Consider the following 16,025-nt stretch of genomic DNA (forward strand, 5'->3'; position numbering starts at 1 on the left):
CAGATGACAAACTTTTAATTTTCTTCTTTACAGATCCTCTTGGAACCAGGGGTGATACAGGATGTCTTAGCAGCTGGGAGTCATTTGCAACTGCTGGAGCTTCTCAGTTTATGTTCTCACTATCTCATTGAGGTGAGGCTTCCTGGCCTGATCAGCCATTTCTTTTCGGCACACCTTTGTTAAAAGTCTAATTTCAGTAGGAGACTATTACTTCAGCACCTGGTGTAACCTAAATAGCAAAAAGTGGACCTCAGGAGATATGAATTTTTAGTGTAATTTGGGTTTCAGTTTGTGGTAGATGCCTTCTCTTACCATTCATTTTGTCCATTTCATTCCTGAAAGCAAGGATGGTCTCCACTGATTAATATCAGCATATGGGAGCTTGATTCCCTCTTTTACTGCAGAATTTGCTTTCTTCTACCTCAGTTTACCTGAGGTAGAAGAAAGCAAATTTCCCTTATGGGATCATGAGTATTGTGAAGAATTCATCTGTGTAAGTGTTCACAGCAGATATTGATGTGTATCCCAGGGTGCTGCTACCTCTTACTGAAGAAACAAGGCTTATTATGATAACTCTTTTATTCTCAACAGGCCTCATGTCCATAATGCTGATGTCTTTATGAAGCAAAATATTTGAGTGCAGTAAACCAATGCTTTGTACTTGGCTGGTATAGGAAATGGCTTATGATTGATAGTAAGAGCATACCTTTGATGTATATCTGTGAAAAACCTTATAAAAATAAAATGGCAATAGGTATTCCAAAGAACTGTTTACTTTTCCTGATAATTTTTCAGTACTGTTTCTGAAATACGGTGTGTTAAATGCTTTTGGGCAACAATTGGACATGAAAATGCACATCAACACAGTCCTCTTAGTATGCACTTGCCTTTCAACAGCATACCTGCCTTTTGAGCAGGCTGTGTGTGCTTGGCAGGACACTGAGCTACTGATTTTAGCAGAATCTCATGTTAAGAACTTCAGAATTACTTGAAGGCTTTGTGTCCTATGAAGAAGTGTTAACCTTATGCAACCCTTCAAAATGTATGTTCAGATAATAAGGTGGTATCAATTTGTGCATTATAAATTGATTATAAAGTGAAAAGAGCTGGTAGAGTGCTGCAACTTTTTTTTTTTTTGGGTTTGGTTTTTTTTTTCAGGAATGTGAGAAGGGATTTAATTTTCCTGATAAAACAGACTTGGATTGTAATGAGAAAGATGGTTGGTTTGAGAAATAAGAACTGTGAGAAGCCAAATAAACCACAAACCCATTTGGCCTACCAGTCGTCAGGCAGGCACAGGAAGGGTTTACTGTAATGGGAAAGAAGATACAAACATTATACTGTGTATTTAATGTCCTCCTAACAAATCAGTCAGTGTATGTCTCTGCTGCTTCTGTGATTGTGTTTGTCAGAAATTGAACCAAAGAGAATAATGCAACAAAGAATATAGGTTGAATATTAAAGAATAGGCAAGAAGCTGAGTATTGTTGTGCTGGTGAGGTGGGGACATGAGAGAACTGTAGAAATGCTCAACATACATCCTTGTGCTAACCTTTTTTATTTTCTGTGTTGGGTGACCTCTGGTATTCGTAGCTGTTCCCTCAGCACCATCTTAATATTTCTAATCCTGAGGCCACCGTAGTGGAAAGACAGGCAACTGTAGAATTAGCAGTGCTTTGAATCTCATCCTTGACGTGCAAGCCGTAGTCAGTTATTTAGGAAGAGATTGCCAATGAATTAGAAAAAACCCCAAAACAAAACAAGAAATCAACACCAAAATCATGCTACCCCCAAAAAAGACCACTCTGGAGTGGGTAAATATTGCTTCCAAATTACTCTGTAATAAACAGACCAGTAACCATTCTCTGGAGATGACAATCATAGAATCCTTTAGGTTGAAAAAACCTTTACGATCAAGTTCAACCATAAAATAATAACTTGCAAAAGAAGCAGAAGTGTTTTAATTCCTCTCCTGCTAATGCTTTTCCTATTGCTGTCATGTCTTTAGATGCAGTTTGCCTCGTGCATATGTTTATTTGCATGTTTTTTCTCTTTCTACAATTTAGAAGATAACCGTGTCCTTCATGATCATAGAAACTACAGCTCTATGGTCTGCAGTTGCTGTAACATGTGTGAAAGATGTGAAAGAGCAGTGCTGTACTCAGCAGTATGCCAGGGTAGGATAACTGGTGCTACACTGGTGTAAATATTAAGAGGAAGTGGGGCCCAGTGTCCAGATTTATAATAATGGAGGTGGGGAGCAAGGTAGGGGATGAGGGGCAGGGGAAAAGGAGGATTATATGTGTTGGAACATAGAGAGCAGTGCTAGTTCTGTAATCTGTTTTTTTATCAGAGTCTCATTGTAAGGTTTTGTATCTACATGGACATCTGTGGGATGGCTGTTGCTTATATCATATTGGGTTCTAGTCTGTATTTTGCTCTTTTTACAGTATTTTTATATACCAAGTTCACCTCAATAAGGCATATATGTAGATAGATTTGCAGTCTGAATAGATCACAATAAGAATTTACCTGTCTTTTTTTCCTATAGTGTTACAGTCGATACGAGTACTCAGCCTTGAGAGTTGTGTAAGCCTTTTTAACAGAGGCCAACCAAGTACTGCACATTAAGACTGTGATATCTTCCAGGGTCCAAACTAATTGTATCAAGTATCTGTTTGTTCTGCATAATATTGGGTGTCATTAAAAGTGCACACCTTGCCTTATTTTAGTAATATCTGAAAACAAAATGAAAATAGTTAAGGAAGGCTTCCTTAAAGCCACTTATCCTTGCTGCAGTTGTAACTGGGCTGTCTTGTCGCCCCACGTGCTGTGATACTGGTGCTGGAAAGAGATTAATGTTTCTTCTTTCTCTTCTTTCTGATTAATCCAACTGTGCCAGAATTCATTCCCAATGTTAGTGGATTTCTGTTTGGAGTTGTTCAGATATCATGAATTTATGTTAGTTTAGCATAAATTCAGGAAATACAGTATGTGGGATCTAGCTGTCATTTTTTTGTTGTTGTGTAATGATGACAGAGTTTTAACTTGTTAGGATTGGCTTCAATTGTTTGGATTAGACCAAGCTTTTCCCATGTGACTGCTGCTCTTATTGCTAGCACTTGTTCCAGCACTTCTCTTTCTCTAGATGTTCCAGCCTGTCATTTTATTGGAACTGTCTTGAACAGTTTCATCTTTTTTTGATGCTTTTATTTAGGGCCTGTAATTCCATGGGTTTCAATAAGGAGGATTTTTTTTGCTACAAATGGTATTGGCATCACCCATACCAATATATGTTTCAAGGCATGTTGGTAGTCTGTGAGGTTCCAAAGAATACTGTTCTGATCTGATTCATCTGAGATGGTTGTCAAAGTGTCTAATTGTCAAAAATTATTTGTAGTGCACTAGGGACAGATTAATTTCCAGCCAACACTGACTTTTATATTCATGAGTCTTTAAGGAATTTCCTCTCAGTTGTCTCAAAATAAACAAGGTGTTATTTTTACTATAAGACAGATCCTCTTTCTCATAAACTAAACAGCTTAGAAGACTAATTTGTTGATGAATTTCAAAAATATTTCTGTAAAAAATTGTATGAATTGCATTTATGGCAATTTTTTTTAAGAGTTTTCAATCAAATGAAGACAGAAAAAAGGAAAGGAACATTCTTTCTCCTCACCCTCACTTAGGTAATATCAATCTCTAAGACATTTATAAAAGCATGATGAAATGGAGATTTCTGACAACACTGATGGTTTATTAAATGCATTTTATCATCTATAGACTTCTCATTATCAAATGTTCTGTAGCATCTAATATGGATTCAGTAGTCTCGTTTGAAACTCATGCCCAGTTTGGATTGATAATTTACTAGTTTTTATTTTAAAACAGCTGTAGATCGTATTTTTTGTATTTGCAAACAAGAGAAACACCCAAGTATTCCCTGCTTTAGGTCTTAATTCCAGCTTTGTGTTGTGCAGACTTCTCCTTTTACCTGAGTCCATCTTGAATTATGATTACTCCTGTGCTGTTTGAGGGTTTTGTTTTTAGCTTCATTTATAGAGGGGGACTCTTTCAAAGCATGCTGATGTATTTTATTTGAGATACATACATATTCATGAATCTCTTATGGCATCTGCATAATTCTCAGGTACATTAAACGTTGAAACAAGGCTTATAAGCTCACACATCTGTCTCAGGCTGAGCAAACGGTAAGGCAATATGATTTTTCTTAGCTGTGTTGCTGCTGCATAGGTGTGGGAAAGCTAAGCTAAAGACTTGAACTTTGTATACCTTGAATTGCACTAAGGTTTGTGATCACACACACAGTATTTGCTTGCAGAGTGCACATCCAATTCTCTAAGATTTTTGTTTCCTGAGTTCCCCCTCCAGCTTGGATTGTCAGTTTTGGCTGAGGTCTTTTGGAGGCTGATGCAGAGAGCTGCAGCCAACAGGCAGACTTTGAAATTTAATGGGGACAGGTTTTCTGAATATCTTCTTTATCTTTTGAAAGTTTTAGTCTGTAGAATTCGAAGGGACTGTATTTGATCTGTGATATTGGAGAAGGCAAGAGAAAGATAGTTGAAGGCATTGAATGTGATGGACATCTGAGAGTGGGCTTCTTAAATGGAGCTGTAGAGGACATGGTATTAGGTACTGTGTTGTTGATGACCTATTTTGCACTTTAAAGCTTGTAAATGTTTTTCTGAAGGATGCATGGCAACTTTATTCTTATGCCAGAGAATAAATGTGTTAAAACATTTATTCAGAAGATAGAAATATTTGTTTCATAAATAAGTCTGAGATACATAACTGATTGTAGATCTGAGAAGTTTTGTCTTTTTCCTCAACTGTTTGTGTATTCAGTACCAAAGAGAGCCACAAACTGCAAGTTATTTCAACAGAGAGTCTTAATAAGGAGGGAGTGCTATGAAGAATATGACTTTTTAATGGAATTTCCCTCTACTGATCAACATCAACTCAGCATTATGTGGGTAGGAATTGGTTTTTAAACCAGCGTTTGATTTCCAGTAGCATTCAGGGATCTGGGACATTGGACTGTCCATATTTGAAATCTCAAGGCTTTGATTTTTCTGTATTTTCTAAAGTCCAGGACTATTTTTTCAGTGGAATTCTAGGTACTTCCAGAGTTACATTTAAGGTAATAGGGTGATAGGTTGTGAGGGGTTTAGAAGTTGCAGAACTTTTCAAAGCAAAGCACTCATTTCTGAGAGGCAGGACTTGGCACGATTGTTAGTTGGTATTTATCCCTTTAACTTTCTGCTGCCAGATCAGGCACTTTTTGTGAAGAACAAAGTAAGTTTACATATTGTACAGAGTCTGAAATATCATTTATACTATGTTGATTGGTTAACAGTTGCATAGTTTTGATACAGCCTTAATAGATGTGACATTAGCTGACTGTCCTTGTACTCAGTGCTGGAAAGGACTTCCGAGTCTCGAAATATCTAGAGCAGTAGGCATAGTGGACATGAACAGTGGTTACTGCTTGAGCTACTCTGACTTTTAAGAGTTGTTATTGGGATCATAAATGTTTTTGTGTCATGTGAACTTGAAAGTTTGATGCCAGTTTTCCCATTAGTTTTAAGTGCATTAAGGCTCCCTGCTAAATGGTGAATGTTGCAGGTTACATTTTAGAAATGTCATTACAGTAGATAGAACTCTGCTTCAAGTATATCTGCTTGTTTACTACTAATGTCAGTCATGGCATCTTTAAAGAAAGCTAATTTAAGCTGTAAATAACATGATCATGGTCAATGGTTAAAATGATCCTGCAAAAACACAGCGCTGTGCAACAGCAGTCAACTGGAATTTTCTTGGGTCTGTACTGTGCTGCTCTGGATATTTGTATACAAAAGTGGACAGTAGGCAGGTTTGCACCTGGAATGCAAAAAGTTAATCAACAAAAAAAGTTAGAATAAGGCCTCCTGGAATAATTCATGGTAATATTTGAAGCAGGTAAATTGTCTTGGGTAGATTTTTAACTTTCTACTATAATGGTCAATTTAGGCTTATAAAACAATTTTTTTATGTTGTACGAATGCCTAATGAACTGGATGTTTTCTTCTTCTAATGATGTGGATCTTTTCTTCTTCTAATTTTAAACTATTTGAATGTGTTGTAGATTGATATATGTTACTGTTTTAAAAGGAAGAAAGCTACAAATCTGATTATGGAATTAAAAGGAGGAATGTGCATGGTTTATATATGTGTTGAGGCCAGAACTTCATAGTTATTTATTTTTCTGAGACACAACTTCTCCATTTGGCACAGTGCCAATGACACAATCCCAACTTTCACTAAGATATACTCCTTCAGAGATGAATTAATTCGTACACCAGAGATTGAGAGCATCACCTTTGTATTGTTAGAAGCCCCAGCTCAGTTGGGATTTTAGCTCCTGGGTTTTTCATATAGAGCAAATTAAACTGCTGGAAAAAAATCTAAAGGTCATCTAGCAACCAAGGCTTGCCTTTTCTTAACTAATATTGAGTTTTTAATCTAAGTACATGCATGCACACTCTGCACAACCCACAATCCCCCAGAATCAGTCACCACCATTAAACTTGAGTCCACCAACTTTACCCTGTGGGAGGAGTGACTTTCTAATGCTAAGAATATAGAGTAGACAGAAATAATGTTGGCTTGCATTTTGCTGGTTTTAAGTGTTGTACAACCATTTGTTGCTGTGCTAGCCTGCTACTTTTTGAAGAAGGAGCATGTTTTGTCAGCTGTTGTCATTGAGCTATTGACAATCATTAGAAAAGATCTTGTACAAAGCTCAAAAATAACTTTGGTAGTTTTTCTCTACTCTCTCTTTATTATATAGGCATATTAATAGATCTATATATATGAAATGTGAATGCACTACTGTTCCAGCTTAGAATGGGACTCAATAAAAAAGTGACAGTGGTTTTCTCATTTTTTCAGTTGGTGTCAGTGAGGAAAGTGAAAATACACCAAAGTGACTATGCCCAGTCACTTTGAATTCCATTCTAACTGTGCCCAACTTCCTGGTATTTAGCTGCAATGTGAATTGAAACTGCTGATGAATGTGCCAAAAAATGATGCTGGAATGTTGAGGTTGACTCTTGCTGGCAAGATTAAAGCTCCCGAGCTGTCTGGCTAGTTGTGTGTATTGGATAGACATTGCCAGTCCTCTGCAGCAAAGTTGCAGGTGAAGTCACAAGTTGGGAAGAGGCTGTTACTGCTATATCTGCCTTCTCTTTGCAGATTCTGTCATAAAGGGAGAGCAGCTTTGGTGTGTTTTAAATAGGAACAAAGAAACTGTACTGCTTCACAAACTCCCTCCCTGCCCTTCCCATGTTTTCTTTCCAGGCAGTGTGGCCTTGCTACCTGACCTTTCTGTTCAGCAGCCCCTGCTTCTGGAATCTTTCCAGTATTTTTATAAAGCTGTAAACAGAGGCTGATGAATCCTGGAATGCTTAGTGTACAAAATTCTTCTTTGGTTTTACTGCCATCTGATCAATACTACTGTTTTATGTTCTCCCTATCCCTCCTGGTCTCCAGTGTCTTTAGCTTAATCAATTCTCCACATTAATTGAAGCAGTTTAGATGCATGAACCCCAAAACTGGAAGTATTTGTAATTGGGTAGTGCAGCTACCCTTATCTGCTGGTGTTCTCTCCAAGATATGCCCAGTTAGCAGTCTGGGAGGAAAATTTTTTTGATTGCAAGAGAAGACACCTGGAAGGCAGAATGGATGAGCTGGAAATGAAGCAGTCAGGGCCCTTCCTCCCCAGGCTGGGCAGCAGGTGGCACTGTGAGTCCATAACAGTTGGAGCAGATAAATTCAAGCTAAAATCAGAAAAAATGAAAAGAAAAATTATTTATTTTTACTCCATATTAGTCTTCTGACCTAATCAGTAAAAAAGTCATTATTCACACAACACTGGGCAATATGCATTGTAATTTTTAACAAATAATAGGAAACTGTTAATGTTTTCACAGGAAATACAGTCCTGTCTTGTGCAGCAATGGTCATTTATCACTGCACTTTGTGAAATCACTCATTTGTTCTAATTTGAATGTAAATGACTCTAAGGTTTTACAAATAAGGTGACAGACTCACATAAATGTAATTGCAGGGTTCATCTCTCTCTTTTTATATATCACTCATTAAGTTATGAATTAAATACATCGTATTAAACCAGGGGCATGTCCAATGATGATATTGTAATGGCAAATTACTCTATGCTATTAGAGGTGTATTTTTTATTCATGGACATTAATTTGTCATTAAGCGGCATTAGTTTAGCACTTTTATGTGGAAGACGTGACCTGAAAGAGGAGACTTAGAGCTCTAATGTGAAAGAACAGGAATACAGGCACCAGATGTACAGGTTTTTGTGGTTGGCTTTTCGTTGTTGTTTTTTTTTTTTTACCTCCTGTTAAGAGACAGAGGGAAATTTTATTTAAATTTGCTTTGATCTAAAGCACTTTGAGTTGTGTTAAGCCATTTTAGCAAAGCTATTTCTAAAACATGAAAATGCTTTAGTTATATGGTATTTACCTATATGGGTAAAGCCAGAATGCTAAGTTAAAAATAGTGACTATAAATCATTTGTAACCTATCAACATGTAGACAACATTGAGCCTGAAGTGAGTTACAATCTGATTTTATCTGGGAAGTATCACTGCAGTAGAGAGTTAATTGTCCATCTTTTTGTTCCTCTATACTGGCTTAGCCAAAATAAAACTGGGAGTTTTCATTCTTAATTATGAAATAAGTATATTTTAACTCCTTTCTACTTTGTACTTTTAATACTCTATTATTATTTTCACAAGGGTCAATTTCAAGTTCAAAATGCAGGAGCAGAATCTTTCTTAAGAAAATGAGCAAGAAAATGTATTATTTGATGGAATTTCAGAGGCAACTTAGCACCTGAAGTATTAAACTAAGGAAAATAGTGAGTGACTCAGTCTGCTTCATCTTCAAAAGATTTTAGAAAGACTTTGTAAATTTTATTTATTTTTACATTCAGTTTAATAAACCTTGTTTATTTAATAGTGAAGATGAACCGAAGTCATTAAGATCCAAGTTCATACATTCTCCAGTTACCCAGTATTTGCATTTTAGGTTTTTTTGTAGATCATCTCTCATTAAATGCAAAAGAAGTCTGGACTTGATATGAACCTGTGTATTTGGCAGTTGATTCCCTGCCCACCCATTATATGTTGTGATTTTGTGATGGCATAGTCATTACATTTTGATCCATCTCTCTGAGCTGCTTACAACATATTCAGCTAGTGTTGTGCTAGTTAAGAAAAAAGATTTGTAATGAAAATTACCTGAGCCCAAGTTATTTTAAGCCCAAATTTAAGAGTTTTTACTATGTTAAATATTATTTTGGTATTTAATAGAGAAATATTTTTTTTCTGAACCATTCATTGCACTAATCCTAAAATTTAAAGATTCAAACTTAGTTATTAGTGATATCAACGCCTTTGTTAACCATCAACATTGTCCTGCAAGTGTGTTATTTCAGCTGAGGAATGTCTGTAACTTCACCCACCTGTTTTGCCATGTAATCTATTCTAAGCATCTGTTTATTACTTTGGAAGAAGTTGTTGCTAAATTTCCCATCTGTTTAAACAGAGTTCTACAGAATTTGTAATTTCTATCAGAGTGTGTCTAGCTGCAGAGGTAGCATTGGATCTTAAATGATTTAAACCTTAAACCAGGACTTTTATTTGTGGTTCAGTGCGAATTGAGCTACTAACATGTGGCATTGTCTCTGTGGTAATTTTTATGGGAGCTGTTGTATCCTCTGGATTAGAAGGGTAGTAATATATTGGCTAGACTTGTCTTGCAAACATTTTGACCTTTTGTTGTGAAAGTTTTCAAAGCTATAAAATGGACTTTTTTCCTAAATTCCACTTCAGTGGTTTCTCCTTGTTTACTGTAAGCCACAGCTGTTCTAATTCTATGTGTTAAGGGCCTTGGATTTCCATAGCATGTCAGCACACCTGTTGATCATGGGGAAAGTACTGTGGCAACCTCAGGTATGTTCAGTCCCCAACACTCATTGGGATTGGAATTCCCACTGGCTTGAGGTGGCATGCTGTGGGCATGAAGAAAGCCAGGGGAACAGGCCTAAGGTATGGCAGGCCCAAAATCTGTTTGTATGTGCTTGTGTTTTGGTTTTGCCTGCCTTTCATTTTTTCTACTCATATTTGCACCATTACCACCTTCATGGGAAATTGAAGTACTCAATGAGCGTATGGATGGAATGGTGATGTCAAGGACCCCCAGAAACTGATACTGAAAGTTTACTGTAACTAAATATTTTATACTATTTGACAACCTAGATAAAGTTGTGACCCTTACTTTGCATATGTAGTATACACCACTGGTAAAAAGTCCTAGTCAAGTTCTGGACTCATATAGCACCATTCAGCCCTGAGCTAAAACTTGAACAGATTAAAGAACTTCTTGAAAAGGAATAAAACAAGTAGCAAAAATTATCAGTGTGTGTGTGGTGAGTGTTTTGGGGTGAGGGAAAACAAAAATCAATAGTTATATGTAGCTTTTTATAAGCTGTAGGTAGGGTTTTGCTTTTAGATGTGGTTGAAATCTCTGAAATTTGGATGTTTTAGCAACATTTCTTAATAAAATCTGTATTCGAAAAAGAATAATTTTTCTGACATTGCATGGAATAATTATTGACTAAAAAATTCTTCAGTGAGCTATAGTAAGTTTTTGAAAGCAGTCACTGTTCTTGATAGATTAACTGCAGAAATACATTAGTTTTGAAGTAACTGAGCTATGTCCCATCTTTAAATGTCTTTCCAACTGTTAGAATGTTACAGAATCACAGAATAGGTAAGTTTGGAAGGAACAACAATGGGCCATCTGGTCCAACCTCCCTCCTCAGGCAGGGTCATCCCAGAGCTTATGGCACAGGATTACATCCCCGTGGTTCTTGAATATCTCCTGTGAGGAAGACTCCACAACCTCCCTGGGCAATCTGTTCCAGTACACAGTCACCAACACAGTAAAGATGTACTTCCTCATGTTCAGGTGGAACTTCCTGTGCATTGGTTGCTCCCTGTTGCCTCTTGTCTTACTGCTTGGCATCACTGAGAAGCACCTGGATCCATCCTCCTGTCACCCTCTCTTCAGATACAGTGTTGGAAGTCATCTCCTCTCAAGGCTGAACAGGCCCAACTCTGTCAGTCTTTTCTTGTAAGACAGATGCTTCTGTCCCCTGATTATCTTTGTAGCTCTGAACTGAACCCACTCCAGTAGCAACATGCCTCTCTTGCACAGGGGAGCCCAGAACTGGACACGGCACTCCAGATGCTGCCTCACTCTAAATGCAGGACTGAGTAGAGGGGCAGGGTCACTTCCCTTGACCTGCTGGCAATGCTTTTCCTATGAACCCCAGGATACCACTGGCTCACAGGCATCTTCTGTTCCATCAGGACCCTCCAGGTTCTTCTCCTCAGTGTGTTGCTTCTCTTGATTCTGTTGTGTTTAAAGGGAAATACAGGAGAGGAGCCCTTCAAACCCTTCAGGATTTTGAGATTCTGGCAAGTGTGTGGAGTTGTGAATGCTTAGAAACTGGGCCTACAATGATCTGTTCTGCTTTTAAAGGTAGTGTCTTCAAGGTGAAATATTGAAGTCAGTGAGAATTTCATCATTTTATTATATATCTCATGCATTGATTGTATGTTTTTCTCTTCTATTTCTTTAGAAAAAAAAAGCTTGATGGCAAAGCAAAGAATTCTCTTTGGGAACGGAGTATTGAATTATTTTTTTATTCTTGGTAAGAACTGCTAGAAACTAAATGAACAAAAATAATGATCTTTGAAGGTTCATGCATGTCCTGGGTTGAGCTGGCAAAATGCCAACTGTCCAGGACAGAGAAAAAGTGTTCCTCCCCCCCACAACCAGCCAAGGGACGAGAAGAGGGAGAGAGGGAAAAAAAAACTTCCAAAACCAGGTTTTTGCTGAAACTAACTACATGTATTTATACAGAGAAGAGAAAATTAAGAGGATACTACAATATAACACACACTTAACACAAGTTATGTATAACAAGAAATAACTTCCCACTTCCCAGTAAACACAAATTCTACCATTTTAACTACAAATCATTCTAGAGAAGTTGGTTCTTCAGAGACAGACTTAAGCAGAGAGAAAAGCTAAGAACAAACATTTTACTTCCCTCAGATAACATGATGTTAAGCCAGTGCTCTGGGCTTGGGCCTCCCCATCCCTCCTGGGACAGCAGAGTGTCTTGCTGGCACCACAGCTGTGAAGCAACTGAACAAGCCACACCCACACACCAGCTCTTACCCCTTTTGAGATGATGCAATATGGTATGGAATACAATATTATTGGCCAGAAGAAGTCAGCTGTTAGCTAGCTCAGCCCAGCTCAAGTCAGCTGACAATTCCCAGGCCTAGCTGAACTTTTAAAACCTAAATTTAGGCCCATCTGGCCAAACCCATAACAATGCACTGCTGGTGCTTGGCATTTTCAGCAGTGTGAACAGTCACATGAACTAGTTTTTGGAGGACTTGTGACTTGTTTGTCACTACTGAAGATCATATGTAGGAAATGTGAAACTGGACATTGAGTCAAGGCCCATTTTTTGTGTTTGGCCTTTGCCCTTTCTAGGTTTTCTGGTTTTGAAAGGCAGATTTGTAATAATTTCTGACCAGGAGTTTGATAGGTGAATTCCTAGTCAGTAATGTTTAAAATACGTGCCAACTTCCCATGATCTTCTCAGATTCTGATTTTTTTTAAAATTTGATGGTTCTTATAGATTTTTTTTTTCATTATTTCACTTTCCTGCCCATTCATGGCACACTACTATCCATTTTTATGCATTTACCTCTTGAAATCATTCTGATTATTACATAGTAAATCTACTAATCAGGCAGCTCCTAATCATGGGAAAGAGAGGTGTTCTTTTCACTTCATAAATTTAAAAACAGTGTTGCACAGTATTTTTCCTGGGAAAAATGCCTATACAAAACATGTTGCGGACATGCTGATATACTGAGTTGTATACATAACTTTAAATTCTGTTAAAATTGGTAAAGACAGGAATTGCCTAACTACTAGAGCACTGGAGTGGGTTCCAAGCATTTGAGGTTCTGTTCTTTGTATATTCTGCATCATGGGAATTCTTTTAAATTATTCTTCTGCTCCTCCTTTATTTGTCTGTAAAATTTGAATTTGCCTTGGTTTAGTGCTGTGAGCAAAAAAAAAAAATCCTTAGTGATCTCTGAGCTGAGGTCAGATATTGCAGAGGCATAGAGATACATGAACAAATAACAGTTTTCCAGATAAAATGGAAATGTTGCCTTTTTATCGTTCACATACTTATAGTCAAGTTCTTTTAACTGCTGAGTACCCTCCTATCTTCCTGCAGCTGCAACAAGTCTTGTTTTTGAGAGGAGTGAGAAACCATTGTAACCTCAGAGGTCGAATTGCACAATTATTTCCTTCTTTACCTGTACAGACAGTTGCCAAAACCCTTGCTTTATTGCAGTCAATTTTTTTAAATGCGGAGTTGCAAAATATTCATAATCCCATGATAGCAATAAAAACAGTCCTGTATTTCCTAGTTCCTTGGCCAGAGTAACTGATCCTACATTCATGCACTAAAAACTATTTTCTGAAAATTTAGTCAGAGCTTTTTTGCTTTCATATATTCTCCCCATTTTATAAATATCTTTGCTCAGGATCACATCCTCTAGGATTCTTTGGTTCCAAAAGTGAGTTGAGCACCTTAAGTATTTTCATATCCTTCAAGTGTGGTCTTCAGAACTGGGACCAGTAATTGAAGAGTAGCTTAAAAGTGCAATGTTGAAGCAGCAAGAGGGTTTGTTGCTTCTATTGAACGGTACTTGGTATGCGCTTTTTTTTTTTTTTTTTTTCCACAGCAGTATTCTGAGAACCAGTATTGCTTACTGAGTGCTTTTTTAGTGCCTCCTGATGGCTTGTCATTGTTGTTGCAAGTAGAGCCTGGTATATTTTCTATATTATATAGCTGAGTTACTGGTTCTCAGATAGATACAGATATACACATACTTTTCTTTTTCCCTTAATTTGATTACTTTTAACAGGAAAGTCTGACAATACTCAACCTATCATTCTCATCATTTCATACCCAACTGCTCTTGAAGAGTCTTCTGCAAACTCTACAGTCAAAACTTATCTTTCTCTGCTTTAATTAAACTGTTAATAGTATTGGATCAATAATTGTTTCCTTGAGGGCTTTGCTGGAAGAAGTTGCACTGCTTTATAAGTTACCATTAACTACTTCATTTTGAGATTGTCATTGACAAATCTTTGATCCATCTAATGTGCATTACTGTAAGTATGTGTTGTATGAAATTTATGAAATATTACATCACACAACTTTCTCTAATTCTCCGTGTGTTAAATTTGTCCCATTTTATGCTGCCAGTATTTCTTGTAAACTTGCAGAACCAAGGTCTTCTGAGGTTTCAAAAAATAAATTCCCCTACTGATGCCTTACTCCTTTCTTGCAAGTCAATGTCAGTTGATAAGTCAGATGATATGATTCTTGTAATGCATTAGGAACTACTGGTTTTAAATCGGTGACTGATTCTGCTGTGTCTATCAAAGTTGTGCTCATTGTTGAGGTATTCTATACTGCCTTTTTGTAGATAGAGTATAACATACTGCCTTAAAATTCTAAGAAAATTTTGTTGGTTTGGGTTGTTTAGCAAATGTTTGTGAATTTATATGTGCTTATTAGCTTGTCATTCCACATATTTCAGACAGCTTCTTTAGTTCTCTGATGTTATTAGATGTTCAGCTCACTACAGTTACTCTTTTCCCATTCTCACTTCTTAGCTGTTTATTGTCTTTGTAATCCCTAAGCTTTTGGTGACAGGCAATATCTTGCCTGAGAGAGGTCTTCAAGAAGAGTGGCCACTTGCTGGGCTTATTACTGAACACACATATACATGAATGAAATTTTCCAGAAATAAAATGTCATAAAAATATTATGAAACAGTTGTTTGCATCATATAATATATTCTTTGCACATGAATACTGGTATTCTCTGTTCTTTAGTGTAACATCATGAATGTTGACTTTCTTAATTAGTGACTATGATGCTATTTATCAGTCTTCATAATTTTTCATTTACATATATGTGGAGCATTTGGAGGGAACTATCATCCAGCCTCACTGAGAAGCCGTGTCTTCTCTGAACTGTGATTCTAACTCCCCTGCTATGTTTCAGTAGTTTTTGCCCCTTTGCAATCTCTGGACTTCTTGTCTGAATCTCCCTCTCCTGTTCTTTGGTCTGGTGATTTTTTCAAGCTTCTGTATGGGAAAGTGATTGTGTCTTTCAGTGGTCTGCAGGGGTTCCAAGGCGGATCCCAAGCAGGACAATAGAAACAGACTTTCAGCCTTCAGGTTTTGTCATTGTGATTTGGCCCACAGTGGACAATGATAAAGATATAATCTGCGGAATAGATTACGGATGGTGCAGCTAGAATGGGGTGAGATTTCAGGCTGAAAAGTTTAAAGTCATTACTGAGCATATCCAAATTGTTTTTCTATAGGCTGATGAGGGGTATTAGTGGAAGTTTTTCACAGGCAACTCCTATGAGCTATTTTCATTCTGAATATTTTTAATGGGGAAGAGCAACGGTCTTTACCTGTCAATCTCATTCTTAGTAATGTGTAATATGCTTTTAGAGAAGTTTCCAAGATATTTTAAAGTGATTCATCTTGAAGCTGTCTAACTTCTGCTTGCCGTATCAACCATTGGCAAAATAGCAAGTTACTTAAAAGAAGGTATTGGAAAGGGAAACGGTCAGGTACCTTCACATATCCCTATTAACAGATATATCAGTAATGTTGATTTTTTTCTCCCTTTCTCCTCCATGCTTGTAATGGAGATGGGAATTAAGAATAAAAACCACACTTTAACTGTGAATTAGTGAAAATACGAATAGAAAAAATCTTTCTATGTCTGAAATTTT

General features: G+C 37.1%; 1 protein-coding gene across 2 annotated transcripts in view; it reads left to right on the top strand.

The window, feature by feature from the left end:
• Positions 1 to 16,025, top strand: part of KLHL32 (kelch like family member 32) — a 117,122-nt gene that overhangs the window by 53,449 nt on the left and 47,648 nt on the right. For both annotated transcript variants that reach the window (XM_071547858.1, XM_071547859.1), the window contains exon 6: positions 34 to 132. In XM_071547858.1, the coding sequence (XP_071403959.1) occupies positions 34 to 132 (99 nt within the window). The remainder of the gene's footprint in view (positions 1 to 33; positions 133 to 16,025) is intronic.

This window comes from Pithys albifrons, chromosome 2 (genome assembly GCF_047495875.1).
Source record: "Pithys albifrons albifrons isolate INPA30051 chromosome 2, PitAlb_v1, whole genome shotgun sequence".
Classification (NCBI taxonomy): Eukaryota; Metazoa; Chordata; class Aves; order Passeriformes; family Thamnophilidae; genus Pithys; species Pithys albifrons.